Below are 22,370 nucleotides of genomic sequence, written 5' to 3'. Positions count from 1 at the left end.
GGGTAGTGTCCGATGCCCAATATGAAAACTAAATCTGTAGTACTTAGGAATTCTTTTGTTCTGTATCAATCATACAACACCATAGATAATGCTGCTTTCGTTGAATGAACAGGCAAATAGTAGGAAGTCACGTCTATCCAAGTTAAGGGAGGACAGAAAACTCGAAAAAGAGTCTACTGGTGACGTGCAAACGCAATCAATTCTTGATCAAAATACTAACGGCGCTACACCAGTCAATTCAACTAATGAAGACATTATACACGATACAAATAACAGCTCTATAAGGTCTCGTAATTTTGATTTAGAAACAAGAGATGCAGTTTCGGGAATCAAGAATCCTCCAACATTAGCGCTTTCGAATAATGAGACGGTTGAGGTATTAGCATCACAAATACAGCGCGATATACTACAAGGTATCAGACATAAGGCCGACGAGGCCTCTAGTGGGCAGGATGAAGGATCTCCATTGGAGAAGCATGAGTCGGCGTACCATAGCAAGGATTTGAAAGCGGACCTAGCGTACTATTTCAACAAAGCAGATACGAAGACAAATCAAGCAATAAATAGGATATTACAAACCAAGTATCAAAATTCCATACACTAGACTGGTTTCTAGATGCAGAGAATGTCAATCAATGATTGAAGGTAAAAAGCCTTGAGGAATAGAATTACTGGGGCCTGTAGAATCGCAAAACGCGAAGTATAACATTTGATTCCGAATTAGGAAGTCTACAAATGCGCCAATCAAATTTGATTTTTCAACCCGATCCTCGTCCGTCTTGAAAATAGTCTATAGTGAAAAAGAGTTCTGATATCACGGAACTGTTTTCTTGTACAGCTTTTATAGGAAATATATTCAATAATGTCTATGATTAACAGAATTGCTACGAAAGCTGCTGCTCGTCCAGCTCTTAGAATGGCTATTCGTCCAGCTCCGTATGTTGAATGTTTTTTTGAATAAGATTTTCATCCGAGTATTTTCATCTGGTGTAAAGTGAAGAAGAAATATATAAGAAATTGGGGATTTAGAATTCAATTGTGATGAATATATTAAACTGGATAGTGGTACTGAATGTGTTTGAGTAAGAAGATAAATTAGGGAACTGGTCTTATTAATGCCTGAATAATCAAGGATAATGAATACATACAAGGAAGTTCAATCAGAATGGAAACAGGATACATTGTAGTCAAGATGAGAAACTGTTAATTATAAGAGTAGAATGAACGGAATTGATGACCTTCACGATGAATATCCGATCGAGATGAAAACGAAGTTTTGTTCGTATATACTAACAATTTCTAGAATTGGTTTACGTTATATGTCTACCCCAGTTGAGCCAAAGCAAAAGGCCAACTCTATTGTTGATGCTATGCCAGGTAACAACTACTTATCCAAGACTGGTTTCTTAGCTACCTCAGCTGCCGCTGCAATCTACGGTATTTCTAACGAAATACTTGTCATTCACGAAGAAACTATCTTGGTCGTTACTTTCACTGCTTTCGCTGCATTAGCTGCCAAGTTCGTTGCTCCATTATACACTGAATGGGCCGATGGTGAAATCAAGAAGGTTAACGATTTATTAAACACATCCCGTACCAAGCATGTCACTGCAGTCAAGGAAAGAATTGACTCAGTATCTCAATTAAAAGATGTTGTCGAAACTACCAAGCAATTATTTGCTATTTCTAAGGAAACCGCTCAATTAGAAGCCGAATCTTTTGAATTAAAGCAAAAGCTTGCTGTTTCCCAAGAAGCCAAGTCTACTTTAGATTCATGGGTTAGATACGAACAACAACAAAGACAATTAGAACAAGAACAATTGATCAAGTCTGTCTTAGAAAAGGTCAACAAGGAAGTTGAAAACCCTAAATTCCAAGATAAGATTTTGGCCGAATCAGTTGCTGAAGTTGAAAAATTATTCGCTAAAGCTTAAATTTAATATATATTATATATGAAACACATGAATTAAATTTAGTTTTTTCTTAAATGTTTGTCATGAATTAGAATATAAAAAAGACTATTAAATATATTACATGTAGAGATGGCCTACGCCTATATGGATTTGTATTGCTTGACTATTTGACTCGAAGGTTTCCAAACATGTAAAGAATTATCATCTGCAACACTTGCCATCATCCAATCGTCATGCAAAGACCAATCTAAATCATTTACGCCTAACATATGTCCAGCATGAGTAAAAATGAGCCCTTCCTCCTCTTCAATTGTATTTAAATCAAATATCTTAACCAGCTTATCACTAGATGAAGATGCTAAAATATTATGATATTTTGGATGCCATTTCAATTGTGTAATGGATCCTTCATGTTGTTTTTTAATATTATATACACTGTTTGCATTACCTGAACCAAACGATCTAATATCCCAAACATCTATCATACCATCAATATCTCCTGTAGCTAAACATGCTTGGTTCCCTGGATTAACACTCACACTGTTAATTCCTTTGTTTGATTTTTGGTGCTGAAGAACTAACAGTTGATGTTCTGGTAATCTTACATCAAGTAATTTAATACTTCCCTGATCATCAACGTAGGTGAGAATGGAGTCATGGTTCGGTATCCATTCTATATCGTTTATAGCAATATTTGAATTACCAAAATGTTGTGATTCATTTATGGTCTGCACATCCTTGGAGGTAAATTTACTTTTAATATCGTATAAGTTAATATTACCTTCCATATTCGCTGATATTATCACGCCTTCTTTTTGTTTGTTCCAATCAATGGCAAATATATCAGCATCAGACGGGTTCCATTCATTAATTAAATGCAACTGAGGCTTGTTTATTTCCGTATCTTCGCCTATCAAACTATTCTTAAAACTAGCATGCTTGGTTCTGTCATAAATCACTAGGTTACCCAAATTATTAGAACTTGCAATGACGTCAGGGTTTTGGGGCATATATCTCAGTTTATTAACGTCACCCCAATGATTTATCTTCTGTAGAACATTGATTTTCTTCTTTGCTATCTTTGTTAATTCAAATTCTTCTTTTTCGTGATTATAGTCTAGTTTATCTATGGTGAGATTTTTATTTAAATTAGTATAATATGGCAACTGAAGAATTGAAATACTGTCTGTCGATTGGCCAAGAGTAAATGTACCAAGTAAAATTCTTTGCATGGACGCTTCATTCTCTGATTTAGAACCATTTGAATCAGCCTTTTTGAAGTCTTGGAATGGATCCAACATAGCGTCCTTAGATAAAGGCTTCTCTAAATCTGGAAAAAATTGTACTGTCAAACTTGGCCATAACAAGGAATGGGTTGTTATATAGTCATAGAGAAATGGGGCATTCTTTTTCCAAATTCTGTAGTTGACTTCTGTTTGTTGATCAATTGGCGAATGTTCAACTACTGTTACATCGTCGGGTTTATCAGATTGCATATCAACATTTGAAACGTCAGAATTCTCCACTGTGTCGTTAAGGACAAGTTCTTCACCGTTCATTATTCAAAAACTACCTTGAGCTAGTGATATTCTTTCGTATAATCCAATATTTCTATAACGGTTTAACGCGTTTGATGGAAAGGTTACATAATTTCTCAAACATTAATTTTGTCGAGGTGAAGAGCTTGCGATCAAACCACAAATTAAAGATACCAAAGAACGTCAAATAAACGCCATGTCAAATGAAATAAGGTTAAACTCTTCCAAATTAGGAACGAAAGAATAGTACGTTAAAGTTTTTTTTTTGTTTCTGCTTATTCCGTTGCAAAATACTAACATTTTATTTAGCTGGAATAGTTTTTACAAGAAGGAGATAGCAAACTTCCAAGATAATGAGGAGGATACCGGAGAGTGTTGGTTTGATGATTCAGATGCAGAACTGAAGATGATACAATTCCTTATTGATAAAATAAATGGGGAAGAATTACCGTTTGGAAAACAAGAAAATATCAAAATAGTCGACTTAGGAACCGGTAATGGTCACCTATTATTTCAATTGCACGAGGACATCCTAGAAGAATGTGATTACCAAGATCAAATAAAGTTTGATTTTATGGGAATTGACTACTCTCCTGATTCGGTAGAATTTGCTACTAAAATAGCTAAACAAAAATATCCTCAGGCTGCATTTCAATTCGAACAGGTGGATTTATTAACCAAGGAAAATAAATTTTTGTCTGCTAACACATCTCAGTTTGATATTCTATTAGACAAGGGCACACTAGATGCCATAGCACTCAACCAAGACCCCATTTCAGAATTAGGTGATAAAATCGGTATGGATGTCTATGCGTCTCAGGTATCGCAATTGATGCATCAAAATTCAGTTTTGTTGATAACTTCTTGCAATTTTACTGAATCAGAATTAATAAAAATTATAACCCAAGATAAGACTAATAGCTTGTCAGTATGGAATAAAATAGATTATCCTAGCTTCCAATTCGGTGGTGTCAAAGGGTCTACTATTTGCAGCATCGCATTCATCAAAAATTGATTGTACATTTAAGTATCACGAATTGTTATACAATATATTTTATATTTTACATATATATAATAGTTCCTATAACCATTTCACACCTGTAGCATTTGGTTTTGTTTCCTTCGATTCTACACCGGAACTAGATTCAGTACCCTTTGACATTGATTCTGTTTCAAAAGTCTCTTTCAAATTCTCAACTTTTTCAATCAACTCGTCTCTAATGGTTTGGTTAGGAAATTTAAGCAAATATTGCACGGGCGCTCCTTGATCATTAATAGAATTCCATCTAACAAATTTTCCTGGAGATAAGCTTGCTTCTAAACCTTTGATCAACTTAGTATCGGAAGTCACTTTCATGTTCAAGACAACTCTGAGCAATCCTTGAGATCTCATGACCAATCTCACTTTTTGTGGGTCATCAAGGGATTGATTCAAATGCAACCTACCTAAACCTCTTTCTTTCCATCCGTCGGAAATTTTAGTTAAATTTAATTCGAATATTTTAGCTGTGGATGTGAAATGGGATTTTTCATTCTCTTCTCCAGTTCTGATTTCTCCAACTGGAGTCAAATCAACCTGCTTATATTGTTGTGTAGTCGGAGTCTTTTCTTTGGCGGTGTTTCCCGTGTCAGCTGTTTCTTCAGTTTTACCATCCTTATTTGCTTTATCATCTAAAAATGATTTCTTCTTCAAAGAATTCTGAAATGCGTTGTTAAATTTTGTGTTGCCTCCAAATGTACCAGAGCCAAAAGAAGATGTCACTGATGACGAATTGCTCTTGGAAATTTCAGCACTAGGAGATTTTGAAATCTCGTTTGTAGTCTTTGATGGTAAAGCTTCGAAAACATTCTTCTTGCTTTTTGCGACGTCAAAAGCAGAAGCGCTTCCAAATGAACTTGTGGCACCAAAAACATGTTGAGGAGATGATTGAGCAGTATTTGGAGCAGTAGGAGTATCGGCTGGATTGGCATTCGACACAAATGAATTCATGGGCGTATTGATTTTGAATGAGCTTCCCCCAAAAGTATGTTTAGATGGTTTGGGGTCGGTAGATTTTTCATTACTCTCCATCGATTTGAAACCCTTAATTTCATTAAATGGATTTGAATTCGATTTGGGCAATTCACCAACTGTAGGATTCAAAGGATGCAATTTAGGTACACCTGAGGAAACTTTAAGACTGGCTTCATCAGGAGGCGTATCGACAGATCCCTCGTTCGCAGTCCTTTCAGATAAAGTACCAGAATCATCTTTAGAAGTAGATTTCAATTGTATGATTTCATTCTCTAACCTATTAAACCTGTCTTCAAACGTCTTGAATATTTCTTGCTTGATGCTCTCTTTCAAATAATTCAAATCGTCAACTACAGAATCGGGACTTTCCTGTCTCACTTTTTTGTTGTCGCTGAGATCTTCTTCCTCTAACTTTCTCTTGTTAGAGGTATCATTTGACATCTTTATTCTATACTTCAGTACTTATTAGAGTTAAATGTTCTTCAGTATAGCAAATAAATAATAGCTCATATAGAATCGAGAATTGTGTCTTTTACAAAATTTACAGGTTAGTGCGTATTATGATTTTACTATTATACAAGAATTATTTGATGCCATAGGAAGATCATTCTCGTTGTCGAATGCTTCTAATGGACCTATTTTGGCCCGATGTTCTAGGCGAGCGATAACTAGAGGAGTTTGAATCGTTGTTGCTCGAATACTTAGCATATTTGTCACGAACCGATTCGTTGTTTTCAACCAGACTATTGTAAGAACCATACGCGGCTGGACGTGGCTGTCTATTCTCAACCATAGGTCGAGGGGCGCTAGGCCTAGGAGCATACCTTGTAGACAGGTGTGATGGTTGCAGCGGGGTGCTTTGGTATGGATTGCTTGATAGATGCAATCTTCTACCTGATGCTGCTGCTGAGGCATTATTGGAGAGAGTAGGACTTGGTCTCGTATAATGTCTTCCCCCTAATCCTCCACCTAACCTTCTAGGTTTCCAGTTTCTTACTAGTCTACCTCTTTCCATATCCACGAGTATAGTTCTAGTGAAAGGTTTATTTTCGACGGGGATTTTCAACCCGGTGGGGGCTAATTCCTTAATGCAACCTTTGGCGTCCTCGTCTCGTTCAAAAACTACAAACCCATAGCCCCGTGATTTACCCAGTTTCTTGTCTCTTACAATAGTTATGGATTCAATGACACCATACTTACTAAAGTTCTTTGATATGTCCAACTCTGTCAACAAATAGTCCAATCTGGAAATAAAAACCGTCTTGAATGGATCCTTCATGAATTCCTGTTCATTTTTCTGTAACAACTCAGGGTCGTTCCACTCGTTCAATTGTAGTTGATATGATTTTTGTAATTCCTGTTTCTTACGCCCCTTTTCCCTTATTTGTACCTGTTGAATTGTCTCTATCGGTGGCGGTTGGTTTTTCTCTGCTTCAACTAGATCATCCACATATTGCTGCCATTGATTTCTAAATGAACTTACGGATGTTATATGATTGGTGCATCTTGATTCAGCGGGGTAATCTAGCGGCGTCTTATACACAAGGGGTGGTTTTACTGCAAATAGCTTCTGGATATTTATCGGATACTTCTCCGTTTCGTTAGCCTGAAGGTTAGTATTTGAGATCAAAAAAAAAGCTTGTAGAAACTCATACTCAAGTCATAAAGGTATTGCGAATACGCTCTCTATGATAAGCTCGTGTTACACTGTATTCAGTTAATATACATACCATTTCTATACGTTCAGAACCTTATTGAATGAATATGGAGATGAGTATACTTATTTTATGAACAACAGTTTTGTGACATTTTATAGAGATTGAAATTTAAATCGGATCAGTATGTACGAATCCAAGACATTGTAGACGGCCTATTTTTCCAAATCCCAGCGTCATTATATATATATATATATATGAATGGATATATTATTTATCGATTCTATTACTAGCAATGTCTTCGTTGGATACAAGCCATCAACATGGAGTCTCGGAAAAGACTCCCAACGAATTTGAAAAACTTAACAACGGCATAAATATAAAGATGTTACCAATTTACACCAGATCCCAGCTATCGCTCTATAACGGAATAGACAAGCCAGAAGTATATGTTGCAATTAAGGGATACATTTATGACGTTTCCAATAACGTTTCCAATTACGGGCCAGGAAGGCCGTACCATAAGCTTGTGGGAAAGGACGTTTCGAGGTTACTAGGCTTGAACCAATTGCAATTGAAGCGTACAGGCGACCCATACGCCCCGGAGAAGGATAATGCTTGGTACACAGGCGATTTCACCGATAAGGAGAACCTGATTGTGGACAAATGGGTGTTGTTCTTTCGCAAGAGATATACAATAGTTGGAGTTGTAGTGGACCACGAAGTCGGAACCTGAACACTTTCTCTCACAGGAGAGACTTGAGACCTCGTGCCCCGATGAAGGCCTATTGTGGTGTCCTCATCTTGCACTCACGCCATTGATAAAGTTGGTGGATCGAAAAAAGACTCAATTGCACTTGCAAATGGTAAGGTTCCAATATTTTCCATAAATATTGTCCAATATTGCATCCATTGGGCTGTTCAAGCTTTCCCTGGTGTCCGTGTCCCAGTACCATTGCACCTCTTTGTTTATCTTTGATCTTGTATTTGCGTCCCGACGGGACCTGCTTCAAATCTTCTATGCTCCTGCCTGCATATTTCGTCTCCACTACATACCAATACTAAAAACCAACGTTGGGCTTACTTTCCGGTGCTGGCTAGCCAATTCGGCAATTACATAAATACACAATATGCGGGATGGCCGCAGATTCCCATCCAAATTTCATCTCGCGGTTATCACCTTATTAATACCCGGCATACCCTGATCTGTTCATCTATATACCTTGGTCATTTGTATCGCATTGTAGCGCCCGTGTAAAATAACAAAATACTATTGGCGCCATATTCCCCATATTTTATTCTCTCCTAAATAATTCCATTGACTAACATTTCTAGAACATGTAGCATTCGTACTTTTCGTACTCTCGAATATTACGCGTTGAGATCCTTCGGCACGCCCTAGTACTTTCTTTTACCGACCCAGCAGGCAGTCGCAATAATAGGACACCTCGAACAACCAGAACAATAGGCTGTGTTGTTAGCATTTAATTCTCTACACCGACACACCCATGCACCGCGCATCTTCAGATTTGTTTCTTCTTATCCCGTACATTGCACTAAAAAAGGTCGAATATGAAAATAATTGTACCTAGACGGCTCTCTTAAAAGAATCTAAGCCGGTATTTTACATTTGAGATATTTATATAATAAATATTTGCTATTTGTGCTAGTAGACGAGGCAGATTAGATTATGGATAGCGAGATGGCTAGTACTGCTACTCAGAAAGGAAAACTAAGACAGCGGTTGTTGAATAGTGAGCTAGACATCAATGTGCTAAATGAACAACAACAGCCCAAAATTCCCATGCAGCAGCAGATGGCAATGGAGCAGGGAGGTGGGGTATATCAACAGCAATATCCACAAGCATATCCACAAGCATATGTGGCCAATGGAGCCCAGTCGCAACCATCGTTCCTTAATAGTTATGAATCGCTCACCAACCAAGGCGCCAACGAAGGAGTACGAAAGGCTTCGTTGACGTCGCAGTCGAACATGACGATGAACAAATTCTTTCGCCGTAATAAGGGAGATGGAGGGTTTGACGAGGAAACGGGTGCCGATATTAACGATCTTACCAACGGGTCGAATGTTTCATTCGATGACATTTCGCATATTAGGGATAGAGGGAAATACGGAGTGAATGGACCCCATTTGGATTCCACGCCGTTCATACCCACAATTGGAGGAGGTATCGGGTCGGCATCTGGAAAATCCCTCAATAATATCCAGTATAGAAAACAGATGAATCACCAGAAGAAAATGGCATATGCATCTAACGCGAGGGCGATGTCGTTGGCAGGTTCAAATCCAATGCAGCAAACTTCGGACCCGCGTGCAATGTCATTGAGCTCATTTGGTAATGGCAACGGACCTAGAGCAATGTCTTTGAACTCAAATGGAATGATGGCGAACGGGCCAAGGGCGATGTCTTTGAATAACCGTATGCCAATGCCACCTCCAGGAAAGGGTGGATACATGCCTCAAAATGGTCCAAGAACTATGTCTATGAGAAATAACGGGGCCCCATTCGGTAATGGCCCTTACATGCAACCTACTGGAGGACCAAGAGCTATGTCATTGACAAATGGGCCACCGGGACCTCGTGCAATGTCCTTGACTAATGGTAACCCTATGAATCAACAATATACTCCACGACCACACCCACAGCAGATGCAACAGATGCAACAACTAAATCCTCAACAAATGCAACAAATGCAACATATGCAACATATGCAACAAATGCAGCAAATGCAACAACTGAACCCACAGCAATATGGAGGTTATCAAACCATGAATCCAAACGCACGAGCGATGTCGTTAAATGGTGGAAATCCTATGAATGATCCAAGGTTTAATCATGCTGGTCAATTCAGTAACTCGCAACAAAGGCAGAACATGCCTCATCCGATGCCAAATGGTCCTAATCCAAATATGGCGCCTGAACCAAACCAGAATTATGCTCAAAAGTCGAATGATTCATTAATGAATGTTCTAGAAGAAGAAGATGAAAATAATACAAACTCACCAAAAGAGAACCAGGTAGTATCCTCTAACAGAAGAGAAAATAATGGTGATAATACTATTGATGACGATGATGTGGTATACAAATTCGATGAGCATGATGACGCTGGTCTGCTTTCAAGAAAGTCAACATTAAAGAAGTCAAATTCTATGAAATTACGTAAATTGAATTTGTTCAACAGTGAGACCCGCGAGCAACCTGATATTCAAGAAACATCGTTCGATGAATCACCAAATGAATCCAGAAGGCTTTCTCATTCCTCACAGACCTTACATAACACTGGTAATGACGTTTCTCCATCGTTCAACTTAAGGAAAGCTAGAGGTGCGCGGGAGTCTATGCTAAATGATGCATCTAATGAAGAAGATTTAGCTCAACTAGATGAACGTCAAGAAAAGTTTAAATCACTTGGTGCTAATGCTGAATATAATGGCTCTATTGCTAATTCATTAAATAAGGATGTGTTCGTTACGGCTAATGATTTAATCTCTCCATCCAAGGTAGGTAAAGGTGATAATAATAAGAAAAGCCCACTTTTAAAGAATACTGGTTATGAAGATATAAACGAGAATGAGGAAAATTATATGAAGAATGATAATGATATGTTAAAGAGAAGGGGTTCTCCTGAACCGATCTCTAATTCGACGTTGCCTAATGATGCTCATTCAAACATGCTTTCTAAACAACCATCGATTAGATCGTTAGTCACTAATACAGCGTTTGATAAATTCAGGGAGTCTCCTAGAAAATCGAGTAAAACATTACCTGAGCTACCTGCCTCTCCAACAAATAGTGATTATGGCACCAATGCTACCAATACAACAAACGAAGATCTCAATCTGGAAGGATCTTTCAGCCAGCCTAAGCAAATGTTAGACGAAACCAGTAACTATAGTTCGCTATCTTCTCTTGTACAATCACAAAATAATGCTAACCCAACGTCGTTTGAAAGAGCAAATATTAATGCTGAACCTTTAGCATCACAGCAAGCCTCAGATCAAAGCATATCCAGTACTCCAAGGGATAATAATGAAAACTCAACTCCTCCTACAACACATAATTCAAATATATCAAACACCAATTATAATGATAAGGCTCAAACAGTTGACAGTAATGTTGCTCAAGTTTATCCTAAAACTGAAGGTAAGGATCCAAGTAATGAAAGACGTATGTCAGCCATAAGGAATATGAATACCTCAGATATGTTGAGCTCACCAATAGTTGATGACAACATATTTGCTCCTGAATCCGCTAGAAAAGAGAGAAGATCTTCGAAAACCTTTTCACTTAGTAATAAATCTAAAAACATTTTCAAAAGGTTTTCCAAATCGGGCAAAAAGTCGGCTGATGAAGATGAAAGCTTTACTAATGATGAAGTTTCCTTTAATCTGAACAGAAATTCGATCCATTCTTATAATCAAGGTGGTATTCAAGCCCGAAAAGCGTCATCAGCTTCAATTGGACAGTCAAGACCCGAGAAGCCTCTTAAATTTACTAAGGAAGAATTAGGTATCATGAATTGCAATAGCGAGTTATTGAATGACTTGCAATTAGTAACTACGGAGTTGGCATCTTCGATAAAACGTGAATTAGAATTTGCGAATAGGCTAAAGAATAATTCTAGCTCCCCTCTAGAAAGTAGTGACGAATTGCGAAGTCAGTTACTTGGAAAGGCGAGGGTAATCTCAGATTTGCAAGATAAGCTTAATAAAGAACGATCATTAAGATTTATATGTGAAGAACATGCATTATTAGCTGAAAATGGAACTTCACCAAGTCCTTTAAAATTAAATTATGAAAAAACTGAATTGTATAAGCAATTGTTGATTAAAAATGACTTAGTTAATCAATTGCAAGATAAGATCGAAGAGTCACAAATGAAACAAAACCCTGGTGATAGCAATTTATTAATTAAGTATAATGAATTGTTGGAAGAGAATACAGATTTGAAATCGAAGGTTATACCGGACTTAGAGAATCGTATTGAAGCCTCAAGAAATGTTAGTAGTCTAAACAATAATAAGCTGTTGAATTTAGTTAACAATTGTACGGACCATGATAACGCGAATAGCCGTGGTGATTACGACGAAGATTACTATGATGATGAATATGATCAATCAAGAGAGCATATTGAAATTTCTACCTTGAAGAATCAAAGAGAAGAATTGAGAGAGGTAGTCTCCAAGTTATCTTCGAGTTATAATTATGAATTAAAATTAGCTCAAGAAAAGATCAAAAATTTAGAATTAAAGGTCCAAGACATGAATTCTATTAATAATAAATTATCTCAAAGATTAGAACCTAACCGTACCATTAGCAGCGGTCAAAACAACCATAATAATACTTCAAACTCGCCTTTAAAGATTCTTAGCAATAATAAAGGAGGAAAATTACAAGGTTTTGCAATTGTTTCTCCTACAAAGAAGTTATTTGACGATTAATTGGTATAGTATTTCAGTCCGCATTTCTATGTATATATATAAATTACACATTAAAATATAGTTATTATTAATTTTCTATTAGTTTTCTATTAATTTTCTATCCTATTTATTGAATAAATTGATGAAGTTACCAATAACTTTTCCAAGCAAAAAGCCTTGATTATTTAATATGCTCGTATTATAGGTACATTTCTCAAAAAGCTTTTTGTCAAGTAAACCCATTTCAAAATTCTTTTTCAAAAATTCTTTAGCCTCTTCAGTACTAAATTCTGGGTGACCTTGAAAAGTCAATATCTTCAATGGGCCAGATTCAGTTATTAACCCTTGAATTGAACATTTGTTGGACGAACCAATAGACATAATATTGGTCTTTCTTTTCTCGAAGACTGCTGGTGGTGGCAATCCATAAACAATATCTTGATGAAACTCAACTACATTCAAGTGATCAATAACAGCTCCACTATCATCTGTTTTCAACACATTGAGAAATGGCGAGTCCTTAATGGCCAAAATATCCGTATTCAAATTGATAGTAGTAGTTCCACATTCCCAACCATTTTCTGGTGAATTTCTACCGACCTTACAGCCTAAGAGTTTTGCTATCATTTGATGACCAAAGCAGATACCAACTACAGGGAAGCGTTCCAACGTAAAAACATATTTGAGAAATTCATCAAGTTTCTCGATCCATGGAACCTCCCGTGCAAACGAATCGCTTCTTGATCCGCTCACAATAACACCCTGAACAAAACCTCCCATCATTTGGTCCGTTAATCTCTCGTAAACCCTCCTCAAATCCCCCTGATAACTAGCTTCTTCATTAGAATCAAAAGCTACCTGGTATTTCACCATGGGATATTGACAGTTTCCAGCGTTTTGTAATAAATCAACAACATTATCACCAAAATCGCCAAACTTTTCAGTGATCCCACTAATGGGAGTATCACATACAAGAACTGCAACGTGCCTAATATCACCTTCTACTGCCATCTATCCCGACTAATGAACGCAAATTCTTCGAAACTCAAACAATTATAGCTTAAAAATTGGTATTCAATCAGTTAACTAGGGCCTTAATTATGAGAATAATTTTATTATTGTGATAACTACAATAGTTACACAAAATCCGATGACTTTTCCTCAATCATCCATTCGAAGAATGAAGGATAATGATATATGATCAGAAAGAGGGTCTAAATTATCGTTACTGAAATACCTAGGAGGGAATTAAAGGATTAGAAATACCTGTATCATATTAATTATATTTAGAATTGTAAACAAAAAGTGTGTCTGTGTTTATAATAATAATAATAAGAAATCATCATGACCAATAATAATAGTAATAGTAATAATAACCAGACAATTTCTAATTTATCGGCTGGTTTAAAATCAGTAAATCTTGCAGACCAACAGCAGAATGAGGTGAATTTAAATTTATTACAACAACAGTTACAGAATGAGGCCACTACGCAACAACTGCAATCCAGAATTAGTCAGTTCTTTCAAAATCAGCCAACAGAAGGATATACATTGTTTTCACATAGGTCTGCGCCTAATGGGTTTAAAGTTGCCATAATATTGTCGGAATTGAATCTACCATTTAATACTATCTTTCTTGATTTCAATAATGGGGAACAGAGAGCACCAGAATTCGTGACGATTAATCCAAATGCAAGAGTCCCTGCGTTGATTGATCATTTTAATGAAAATACGTCTATTTGGGAGTCTGGTGCAATTATCTTGTATTTGGTATCTAAGTATTTAAAGGACAATGGAGAATGTGCGTTGTGGTCGGACAATTTAATTGAACAATCTCAGATTTCATCGTGGTTATTCTTCCAAACGTCTGGACATGCACCAATGATTGGACAAGCGCTACATTTCAGATACTTTCATTCTTGTCCAGTTCCAAGTGCCGTTGAAAGATACACCGATGAAGTGAGAAGAGTATATGGAGTCATTGAGATGGCATTAGCTGAAAGAAGAGAAGCGTTAATTATGGATTTAGACGTTGAGAATGCGGCCGCTTATAGTGCTGGTACGACCCCTTTATCTCAGTCAAGATACTTTGATTATCCTGTTTGGTTAGTTGGTGATAGAGCTACTGTGGCAGATTTGTCTTTCGTGCCTTGGAATAATGTGGTTGACAGAATTGGCATCAATTTAAAGGTTGAGTTCCCAGAAGTTTACAAATGGACTAAGTATATGATGAGAAGACCAGCTGTTATCAGAGCGTTGCGTGGTGATTGAGGTTCTTGGAAAAAAATAACTTGTTAAAAACCAGTAACATGTAAATATAATTCCCCTGAATTGTTTATGATTTCTATAACGTTCTTCCCTTTTAATTCTATCATATAAAAAGTTTCATCGCATTCTGAATTATAAGTAATAATATTAATTGAAATACAAGTTTTCTTGAAGATTACTACTCAAATACGAAATTCGAACGAAGCCAAATTATGCTTGTTGATCTTTTTATTGAAGCTGTATATACGAATGTATCCAAATAATATCATATATGAGTAGATTATAATAGCTTATAATTTTCTCATTTTAATGAAAAATTGCGACAATTTAGAAAAATGCTTAGTATTTTACAAGAAACCAAAAGTCTTGAACTTTGTTTTAAAAAACTATAGAAAATATATTGAAATATGAACAAGCTCTAACCTCTAATTGTCACCGGAAATATTTGTATAATTCTTTTCGGTATAGTCCCAATAAAAAGTAACATTATTAGGAATGTCTTCAGCTCCACACTGTGTAGCATAATCAAGGTTATCTAATCTATCATTTACGTAATTTTCAAAGTCAGTTAACTTACAAGAAAAACCTGGTCCATCAGAACAGGTAGGGAGTGGGTAAACAGCATCATTGAGAACATATCTCACATAAATTTCACCATCACATTTTATTTTTTCAGTATAAATACGAGCACCTTGTGGAACAATAGTGGAATGAACATAAGTATGGGGAAAAGGTATGTGATCATTAGGTAATTGTTCTCCATCTGCAATTCCAAGAAGACCTAGGGCCTCTAAGGTGATTTCTAAATCAGTGTCATGACTGAAGCTAAGAAAAATTTTATGCTCTGTTTCATTGTCCTTTAAGAGAGCTAAGGAAGCACGAATAAGGGGTGCACCAATTGTTCTGGTCATGTTATTTCCTGGCCCATTTGAATAATAATTCTCGAGGTCTAATGAATAAGAATTCTTAATAAATTCAGTATTGGAGAACAAATTGCAAAATGGAGAATAGCCCTTGACATTAAGTTCATATGCACACCAGTCAAATAAGCTGTTTACATCATCCGTATCCAAGTCTAAATTAGGATTCGATTTTTGAAATCTAGTTAATGCATCTTTCAAGTATTGATCAGAAAATCCATCAACATAATCAGTGTGGGGATCAGATTCAAATTTTTTGCATCCATATCTAGGGGTTAACGAATTAGCACCCAATTCACCATCCTCATCTATTAACACATATTCAACATTGCTTTCATCATAGTCTTGCCCTAAGAAACCTCTTGCAAAATATTGTGCAGTCAAAGCAACTCTATCGTAATTAGCAGCGAAAACTGGTAATGGTTTATCAGGATTATATATCTCGTTGTATTTACTTCTAAACGTGGTTCCATGTCTCAATGCATTATCAGCACCGCTGAATGGTCCCTCTGAATTTGAGGGCGTCGTCTCTTTTTCATAATTATCTTTATCCTCCACAAAATAAGTGTAATCGTTCAAAAACGATAATTCACCTTTAAAAGTACCATTGTAACCTTTGAACTTTTCGTTGATTTTTTCTAAAGCTTTACCGACATTTTTGGATGGATAACGCTCTCCATGTCTTGACAAAAGTTGAACCTGTTCTATTGTACATTGATCTGGGACATCAGTTGGAATACCGAACCCTGGGTGTTGAATATATGGGGCCTTTCCGCCTAGGTACCGGAGAATATCGTATTGTTCAACCGAAGCCTGTTGGGGAGTCGCAACACTTTGATAAATAGATTGACCGGCTAAAATTAAGCCATTGTTAAGTAGTTTGGAAATCGATACCATTATTTCAACCTTAATGATGTTTCTAGCTTATTATTCACTAATAGGTAACTCTTGAAAATTAAATCAGATACCATTCACCTTTATTATATGCTTCTATATATATGCTGAGCACGTTCTAAATTCGCCAAAAACCAATCAGACTATGTCATACTATAAAGGTTTAGCCGAGATGAATAGTTCGGATGATTCAGGACCTATTTAATAATGTTTACTTTTATCGCCAAAGAAATATCCAATAGATGAATACAGATCAACTACTTTTATTGTGTTATACACGTGTGCTACATTTGAATGGCTTATGCTGCAGATTTTATATTATCACTATTGTTACGGACTATCTTTTTTAAGATATAATAACCAAGTAGCGTAGACGAATAGTACGAGGATCACCACGTTTAATGAACTACCAATAACTTTTAAGTAAATAACTATAAAAATTTTAATTGCAAAATAATCTATGTTATCTTTTAATGTTAAAAAAGACAATCATGCAGTAACTCTAGGAGCTGTGGCATTATAATTCTTTTCATCATAATCCCAATAAAATGTTAATTCATGAGGAATATCGTCAGGCGTGTTACATTTATCTAATAAGTTGAAAGACTGTTTTTTGCTAACGATATCTTCAAATTCAGTCAAGCTACATGAAAAGCCTGGACCATCAGAACAGTTCTGAAGTGGAATAACGGCATCATTGGCGATAAACCTAACATAGGATTTCCCGTCGCATTTGTACTTTTCAGTGATTAATCTTCCACCCATTGGAACCACCTCAGTACGACGGAAAGCGTTTCTCACATCAACTTTGTCGGATGGCATTTCACCCGAGACATCAAAAAGCCCTAAACTAGCGTAAAATACTTGAATATCAGTATCATGCGTGAAAGATAACACAATCTTATTTTTTGGGTCATCTTCCTTCAATAAAGCTAAACTTGCGTTTAATTGGACGGACCCAGCGTACTTACTAGTTTCGCTACCTGCACCAGCTGAATGGTAAGAATTATATCCTTGGGCGTAATCATTAGTAACCAATTCATCTTGTGTAAAAATATCACAAAACTGAGAATAGCCTTTAGAATTGAGTTCGAAGGAACATAATTGGAATAAATATGGAATATCCGAGCTAGTAAGGTTTAAGCCATCGTTATCTGTTTTCAATCTATCAGCAATATCTTCGAGATAGTCAGACTTAAATTTTGGTGCCGTAGTATTTGGGTTATAGTACAGTGGACAAGCCCAACGTGGTGTCAAGGAGTTGAAACCGGATGATTTTTCCTCAGAAATAACCACTCTCTTGATTTTGTCCTCATCGTAATCCTCTCCGAGAAACCCATTAACGAAGAAATCAGCCAGATCATAAACTCTTTTAGATGCAGCAATGAAAACAGGCAATGTTTCATTTTCGTTATACAAGTCATTGTATTTAGCTCTAAATGCCAGGCCGGCCTTATTACAAGTTTCGTATCCAGTAAAAGGACCTTTCGCATTAGAAGGTGTCGTTTCTAACTCGTACAACGAATCGTCTTTGACATAATATTCGTAGTCATTCAAGAATGACAATGGTCCAGAGAGAGATGAATTATACGATTGCAACTTATCAACCAATGCTTTCTGCTTTTCTCCATCTGAAATACCAGGATATCTCTCTCCATGTCTCATGTAAACCTGTACATGTTCAAGAGTACATTGGTCAGGTACATCTGTAGAAATCCCATACCCTGGATTTTGCATATATGGTCCATTACCATACATATATTTAACGATGTTGTATTGTGTCTTAGCAGCCAAGTCAACAGAACCAACATCTCTAAATTGGTCATTTGCAGCAAATATTAAGCTTGAGGAAACAATTTTTGAAATTGAAACCATTTTGTAATAATTTAGACCTTATACCTAAGCTCGAGAAATTTATGGCAGTGAAATACTGCACTATATATATACTTATACTTTAAGAATATGGAACATGGATTCTTCAAATGCCATGTGGTATCGATATTTACAAAAGTTTCAGTTTTGATATATGGATTACCAAATTTGTTTGATTAGTGACATTTTTGAGCTGCAAGCTTTACCAAACACATAAAGCTTGGTATGAGCCCTATCATTAGTGTACGTTGCTACCCCTTATAATGAATTGTTCACTCGCAACATCGCATATTATAATAGCTAATGAGTGCTAACAATAACCCACGGGGATAAACGACCGGCATATATTGCGGGTTCCAGAATTTTTTCTTGTAATCGTTAGTCCATACATACTACTTGATATCAAGGGGTGAATTGGTAAGAATAATAGAGAGTTTCAAAAAATTTTTTGTAATTTTGCTTACTTTGCTACTTAAGATACACATATAAACCTGTATTGATTTAACTAGATACTCTATCTCTTACCTTTTTTTGCAGGCGCCTTTCTTGCAGTCTTGTCTTGTCCACCTGGTAACATCAATTTAACCTTACTGACAGTGAATACACCCATTAAATCGTTGGGCTTAGCACCCTTCAATATTTCTCTTTCATTATCCCAATCTAACTCGGTATCAGTATGAGATGGATCCAGCTTACGATTTGCGAAGTAGTTCAAGGTATCATTGATGCACTTACCTTTTTTACCGCCTCCAGGTTGAATCTTAACCTTATACTTGAATTTAGTTAAGGCCGACCATGGTGCAAAGACAGGAACAAGATTCACTAAACAATCATCCGGTTGTGGTTTAGAAATGAAAGAATCAAGAATTTCTAAGTAATTAACAACACTTGATTCGTCCTCATTGGCCTCTTCCATAATATATTTTCTATACTCCCTTTCTTCTTGATTCTTACGTCTCTCAGCATTCAAAGCTTCATTGACATACTTATCTTTCAGTTCCTTATTCTCTTCTTCATCAATTTGTTTTTGCTTTTCTGCCTCGACTTGTTTCAACGTTCCTAATGCTTCCATTCTAATTTTTCTTTCTTCCTCATCCTGATCTGCGTATTTGGCTGCAATTTTCTTCATTTTTGACTTTTTACCTCTTACATTTGGTGGCTTTTGAGAAGATGGCTCCGCTGTTTTCTTTTTTGTTTCTTCGAGCTTCAAGTTCTTCATTTCTTGTTCAATAGGATCAAAAACGTCTTCATCAGTATCCTCATTCTCAGACACCTTAATGTCTTTACCTTTACGTAACATCCTTCTTTCTTTTGCACTCAATCTCTTTTTACCTTCCTTAGATTCTGAAGCAGGTTCGCTCGTGATATCTTCTTTTGATGGTTCAGTATCCTCTTTAGCTGACACCTTTTCGTCGTCCACTTCGTTGAGACTAGATTGAATTTTATTCAGAGATTTTGAGGAGTGCTCGAGATCTTGCTTTTTATTATCCATTACGATTTTCAAACCATGCTCTTCTTCTCTTGAAAGCCTGGTTTCTGTATACTTTTTAGTCGTTTCTTCGTCACCTAACCAGTAAAATCCAAAGCCCATGATAAGCTGACACGGTGGAAGGTAGGTTTTCTTAGCTTTGTAATTAAAATTTCCAGAGGAGATTAAAGTGCCATCGAAGTCTTTCTTCGAAATATCAGCACCATGTAATAACCAAGCTGAAGTTGTTACTTTACCGTTCCACGCAGAAGACGCGGAAATAGCAAATATTCCTGCTTGCATTAACGTAGAAGGTGGTATACTTTCGCCTTTGAAAGGGTTTTTAATGAACACTTTTAATGAGCCTTCAATGTCAGACGATATAAAATAATCATTATCGTTAAAATGTCTATAATATATCATATCAATTTGAGAGTTATCTCTACCAGCCAAACACAAATAGCCTTCACTGGATACAAACCATAAAAATTTTTCAAACCAATACTTTGGTCTAATTTGTTTTAAAGAATCATTTTCATTTTTCAATTTGTTATTTAAGTCTTGTTCAATTTTCTTTTTAGCATTCTTTAAAGCAAATTCTGTACTCTTTTCGACTTTAATTTGCTTACTCTCTGCTGATTTCTTACTTTCAAAGTACACTCTTGCATTTGCAAACGGAGATAATGAAATATCGATCCAAACAGAGATTTTGGATTTTGCGGGCTTGCCCGACTTTTTCACCTTTTTCTGTTTAGGTCTTGCTTCTGAAGTCGTTTCCGAATCTGAATCCGAGTCCGAATCTGAATCAGACTCCAGCTCAGATTCGTCACTGGAGCTATCAGAATCAGAATCAGAATCAGAATCCGAGTCTGAATCAAATGCAGTCTTATTTTCTTCATTTTCTTCGTCCATGTCTGGAAGATGCAAATTAATTTTGTTTTCCTTCAAATTCAACGGTAAGTTGATAAACCTAGCAATTTTATTGCCTCTTGATTGCTCTAATTCGATAAGGCTTTCAATGTTGGTCCAATCCATTTGCTGATCAATTAATTTCACAACAGAATCCTTACATTGATCTACTAGATCAGCATAATACATTATAGCATCCCCTTTCTTAATATTCAGCTCTTGCTGAGCAAGCAAAGATTGAATTTGTTTATCTCTTTCTTCACGAGCATAATCCAATCTTTTTGTTGCTTGCTGTTTCTGTTGATCAATTCTCAATGCATACTTAGTAGATTCAATAGTGGAAAAGAAAGAATCCATAGTCCTATTATAACCCTGTATTTCTGTAAATCTGTAATTATCCATATCCGATTTATAAGGTTTATAAGGATAAAATTCATCCATAATATATTCTAAATCATTTGTCGAATCGTCATTATCAGGATTATACAGAAGATTCTTTTTACTGACAATATAGCCATTGATTGCATCTTCTGATTTCTCCAATAAATTAATGTAGTCGCTTTCAGCTTCCTCTAACGCTTTAATGATTAAATCCATCTTTGCATCGTCATTTTCAAAATCGAAACAACTTGCGGAGGACAGAATGCCATTTTTTATCAAATTGAGTTGAACTAAATCACTAGAAAGATGACTGGAATTTACAAACAATAGCTTATGGATTGAGAAAACCTTATTTTTCTTCTTATTGCCATCCTGACTCCTCTGATCCAATTTATCCCTTTGTGACTTTATCCATCCTTGAACTTGTTCTTTTGAGTAGGTCTTACGTTCATAATTGAAATCCGATTTAAACAACGACTCGTCAAACATCTTGTATATCTCATTAACCGCGTATCTGTCGTTGCCACCTTTATCACTCACCATCCTCTGCAATGACAAAATTTTTCTATCTTGATCTAACAACAATATGTTTCCTGCGCTGAAGAATTCTAAAGCCAAGTAGAACAAGCCATCACTGAATTCAAGTACCAATACCCTATCGTTACCAATTTGCTTAATTTGGGATAAACGCCTGGTCTTTAAATGCTTTCTCAATTTAGTGACAAAATTAGATGGTGTTTGAGTGGTTGGACGGTCAAATTCTGTTAAATGAAGCTTATTCCCACAATCTAAGACAACCACTTTCTTGGAGTCAGGAATTGAGAATTTGAGTAAGAATTGACGAGATGAACTAGATACATTGTAAATATTTTGCAAACGATAATTCAAAATCTCTTTCGAAAGCTCTGCAGTGATTATTTGAAGGTCTAAACCTGTAATTCTTTGCTAGTAGATCGTTAGTAAATAGCTCCATATTTCAATCCAAAAAGCGTCTAACATACCTTCATGTTTAGATTACTCCCTGTCTGTTTAAAGGATTAAAATTATATAGTAACTGAATTGGTGCTTCATTTTTCAACTCGATCAAGTTGCCGC

At 36.2% G+C, this 22,370-nt stretch overlaps 14 protein-coding genes across 14 annotated transcripts; 6 read left to right on the top strand and 8 right to left on the bottom strand. All coding sequences in view use genetic code 12, as the record gives it.

The window, feature by feature from the left end:
- Window positions 1-88: 88 nt before the first annotated feature.
- Window positions 89-604, top strand: DEHA2F07964g (DEHA2F07964p; the record flags this gene model as incomplete). The annotated part of the gene is made up of 1 exon (XM_460706.1): window positions 89-604. The coding sequence occupies one exon, from the start codon at window positions 89-91 to the stop codon at window positions 602-604; it is 516 nt and encodes a 171-aa protein (XP_460706.2).
- A 658-nt stretch (window positions 605-1,262) lies between these two features.
- Window positions 1,263-1,934, top strand: DEHA2F07942g (DEHA2F07942p; the record flags this gene model as incomplete). The annotated part of the gene is made up of 1 exon (XM_002770724.1): window positions 1,263-1,934. One exon carries the CDS (start codon window positions 1,263-1,265, stop codon window positions 1,932-1,934), a length of 672 nt encoding a protein of 223 aa, XP_002770770.1.
- A 119-nt stretch (window positions 1,935-2,053) lies between these two features.
- Window positions 2,054-3,472, bottom strand: DEHA2F07920g (DEHA2F07920p; the record flags this gene model as incomplete). Its single annotated transcript, XM_460704.1, has 1 exon — window positions 2,054-3,472. The coding sequence occupies one exon, from the start codon at window positions 3,470-3,472 to the stop codon at window positions 2,054-2,056; it is 1,419 nt and encodes a 472-aa protein (XP_460704.2).
- A 175-nt stretch (window positions 3,473-3,647) lies between these two features.
- DEHA2F07898g (DEHA2F07898p) lies at window positions 3,648-4,466 on the top strand (the record flags this gene model as incomplete). Its single annotated transcript, XM_460703.1, has 2 exons — window positions 3,648-3,697; window positions 3,761-4,466. The coding sequence occupies 2 exons, from the start codon at window positions 3,648-3,650 to the stop codon at window positions 4,464-4,466; spliced, it is 756 nt and encodes a 251-aa protein (XP_460703.2).
- A 66-nt stretch (window positions 4,467-4,532) lies between these two features.
- Window positions 4,533-5,906, bottom strand: DEHA2F07876g (DEHA2F07876p; the record flags this gene model as incomplete). Its single annotated transcript, XM_460702.1, has 1 exon — window positions 4,533-5,906. One exon carries the CDS (start codon window positions 5,904-5,906, stop codon window positions 4,533-4,535), a length of 1,374 nt encoding a protein of 457 aa, XP_460702.1.
- Window positions 5,907-6,069: 163 nt separating this feature from the next.
- DEHA2F07854g (DEHA2F07854p) lies at window positions 6,070-7,198 on the bottom strand (the record flags this gene model as incomplete). The annotated part of the gene is made up of 2 exons (XM_460701.1): window positions 6,070-7,071; window positions 7,196-7,198. The coding sequence occupies 2 exons, from the start codon at window positions 7,196-7,198 to the stop codon at window positions 6,070-6,072; spliced, it is 1,005 nt and encodes a 334-aa protein (XP_460701.2).
- Window positions 7,199-7,415: 217 nt separating this feature from the next.
- Window positions 7,416-7,856, top strand: DEHA2F07832g (DEHA2F07832p; the record flags this gene model as incomplete). Its single annotated transcript, XM_460700.1, has 1 exon — window positions 7,416-7,856. One exon carries the CDS (start codon window positions 7,416-7,418, stop codon window positions 7,854-7,856), a length of 441 nt encoding a protein of 146 aa, XP_460700.2.
- Window positions 7,857-7,905: 49 nt separating this feature from the next.
- DEHA2F07810g (DEHA2F07810p) lies at window positions 7,906-8,076 on the bottom strand (the record flags this gene model as incomplete). The annotated part of the gene is made up of 1 exon (XM_002770723.1): window positions 7,906-8,076. The coding sequence occupies one exon, from the start codon at window positions 8,074-8,076 to the stop codon at window positions 7,906-7,908; it is 171 nt and encodes a 56-aa protein (XP_002770769.1).
- Window positions 8,077-8,810: 734 nt separating this feature from the next.
- Window positions 8,811-12,584, top strand: DEHA2F07788g (DEHA2F07788p; the record flags this gene model as incomplete). The annotated part of the gene is made up of 1 exon (XM_460699.1): window positions 8,811-12,584. The coding sequence occupies one exon, from the start codon at window positions 8,811-8,813 to the stop codon at window positions 12,582-12,584; it is 3,774 nt and encodes a 1,257-aa protein (XP_460699.2).
- Window positions 12,585-12,686: 102 nt separating this feature from the next.
- On the bottom strand, window positions 12,687-13,574 carry DEHA2F07766g (DEHA2F07766p; the record flags this gene model as incomplete). The annotated part of the gene is made up of 1 exon (XM_460698.1): window positions 12,687-13,574. One exon carries the CDS (start codon window positions 13,572-13,574, stop codon window positions 12,687-12,689), a length of 888 nt encoding a protein of 295 aa, XP_460698.1.
- A 333-nt stretch (window positions 13,575-13,907) lies between these two features.
- DEHA2F07744g (DEHA2F07744p) lies at window positions 13,908-14,834 on the top strand (the record flags this gene model as incomplete). Its single annotated transcript, XM_460697.1, has 1 exon — window positions 13,908-14,834. One exon carries the CDS (start codon window positions 13,908-13,910, stop codon window positions 14,832-14,834), a length of 927 nt encoding a protein of 308 aa, XP_460697.2.
- A 422-nt stretch (window positions 14,835-15,256) lies between these two features.
- DEHA2F07722g (DEHA2F07722p) lies at window positions 15,257-16,648 on the bottom strand (the record flags this gene model as incomplete). The annotated part of the gene is made up of 1 exon (XM_460696.1): window positions 15,257-16,648. One exon carries the CDS (start codon window positions 16,646-16,648, stop codon window positions 15,257-15,259), a length of 1,392 nt encoding a protein of 463 aa, XP_460696.1.
- A 486-nt stretch (window positions 16,649-17,134) lies between these two features.
- Window positions 17,135-18,520, bottom strand: DEHA2F07700g (DEHA2F07700p; the record flags this gene model as incomplete). Its single annotated transcript, XM_002770722.1, has 1 exon — window positions 17,135-18,520. The coding sequence occupies one exon, from the start codon at window positions 18,518-18,520 to the stop codon at window positions 17,135-17,137; it is 1,386 nt and encodes a 461-aa protein (XP_002770768.1).
- Window positions 18,521-19,031: 511 nt separating this feature from the next.
- On the bottom strand, window positions 19,032-22,282 carry DEHA2F07678g (DEHA2F07678p; the record flags this gene model as incomplete). The annotated part of the gene is made up of 2 exons (XM_002770721.1): window positions 19,032-22,220; window positions 22,277-22,282. The coding sequence occupies 2 exons, from the start codon at window positions 22,280-22,282 to the stop codon at window positions 19,032-19,034; spliced, it is 3,195 nt and encodes a 1,064-aa protein (XP_002770767.1).
- Between the last annotated feature and the right edge of the window lie 88 nt (window positions 22,283-22,370).

Source organism: Debaryomyces hansenii (genome assembly GCF_000006445.2).
Source record: "Debaryomyces hansenii CBS767 chromosome F complete sequence".
Lineage (NCBI taxonomy): Eukaryota > Fungi > Ascomycota > Pichiomycetes > Serinales > Debaryomycetaceae > Debaryomyces > Debaryomyces hansenii.
The sequence above is the reverse complement of the archived record's forward strand: the minus strand, read 5'-3'. Positions and strand labels throughout refer to the sequence as shown.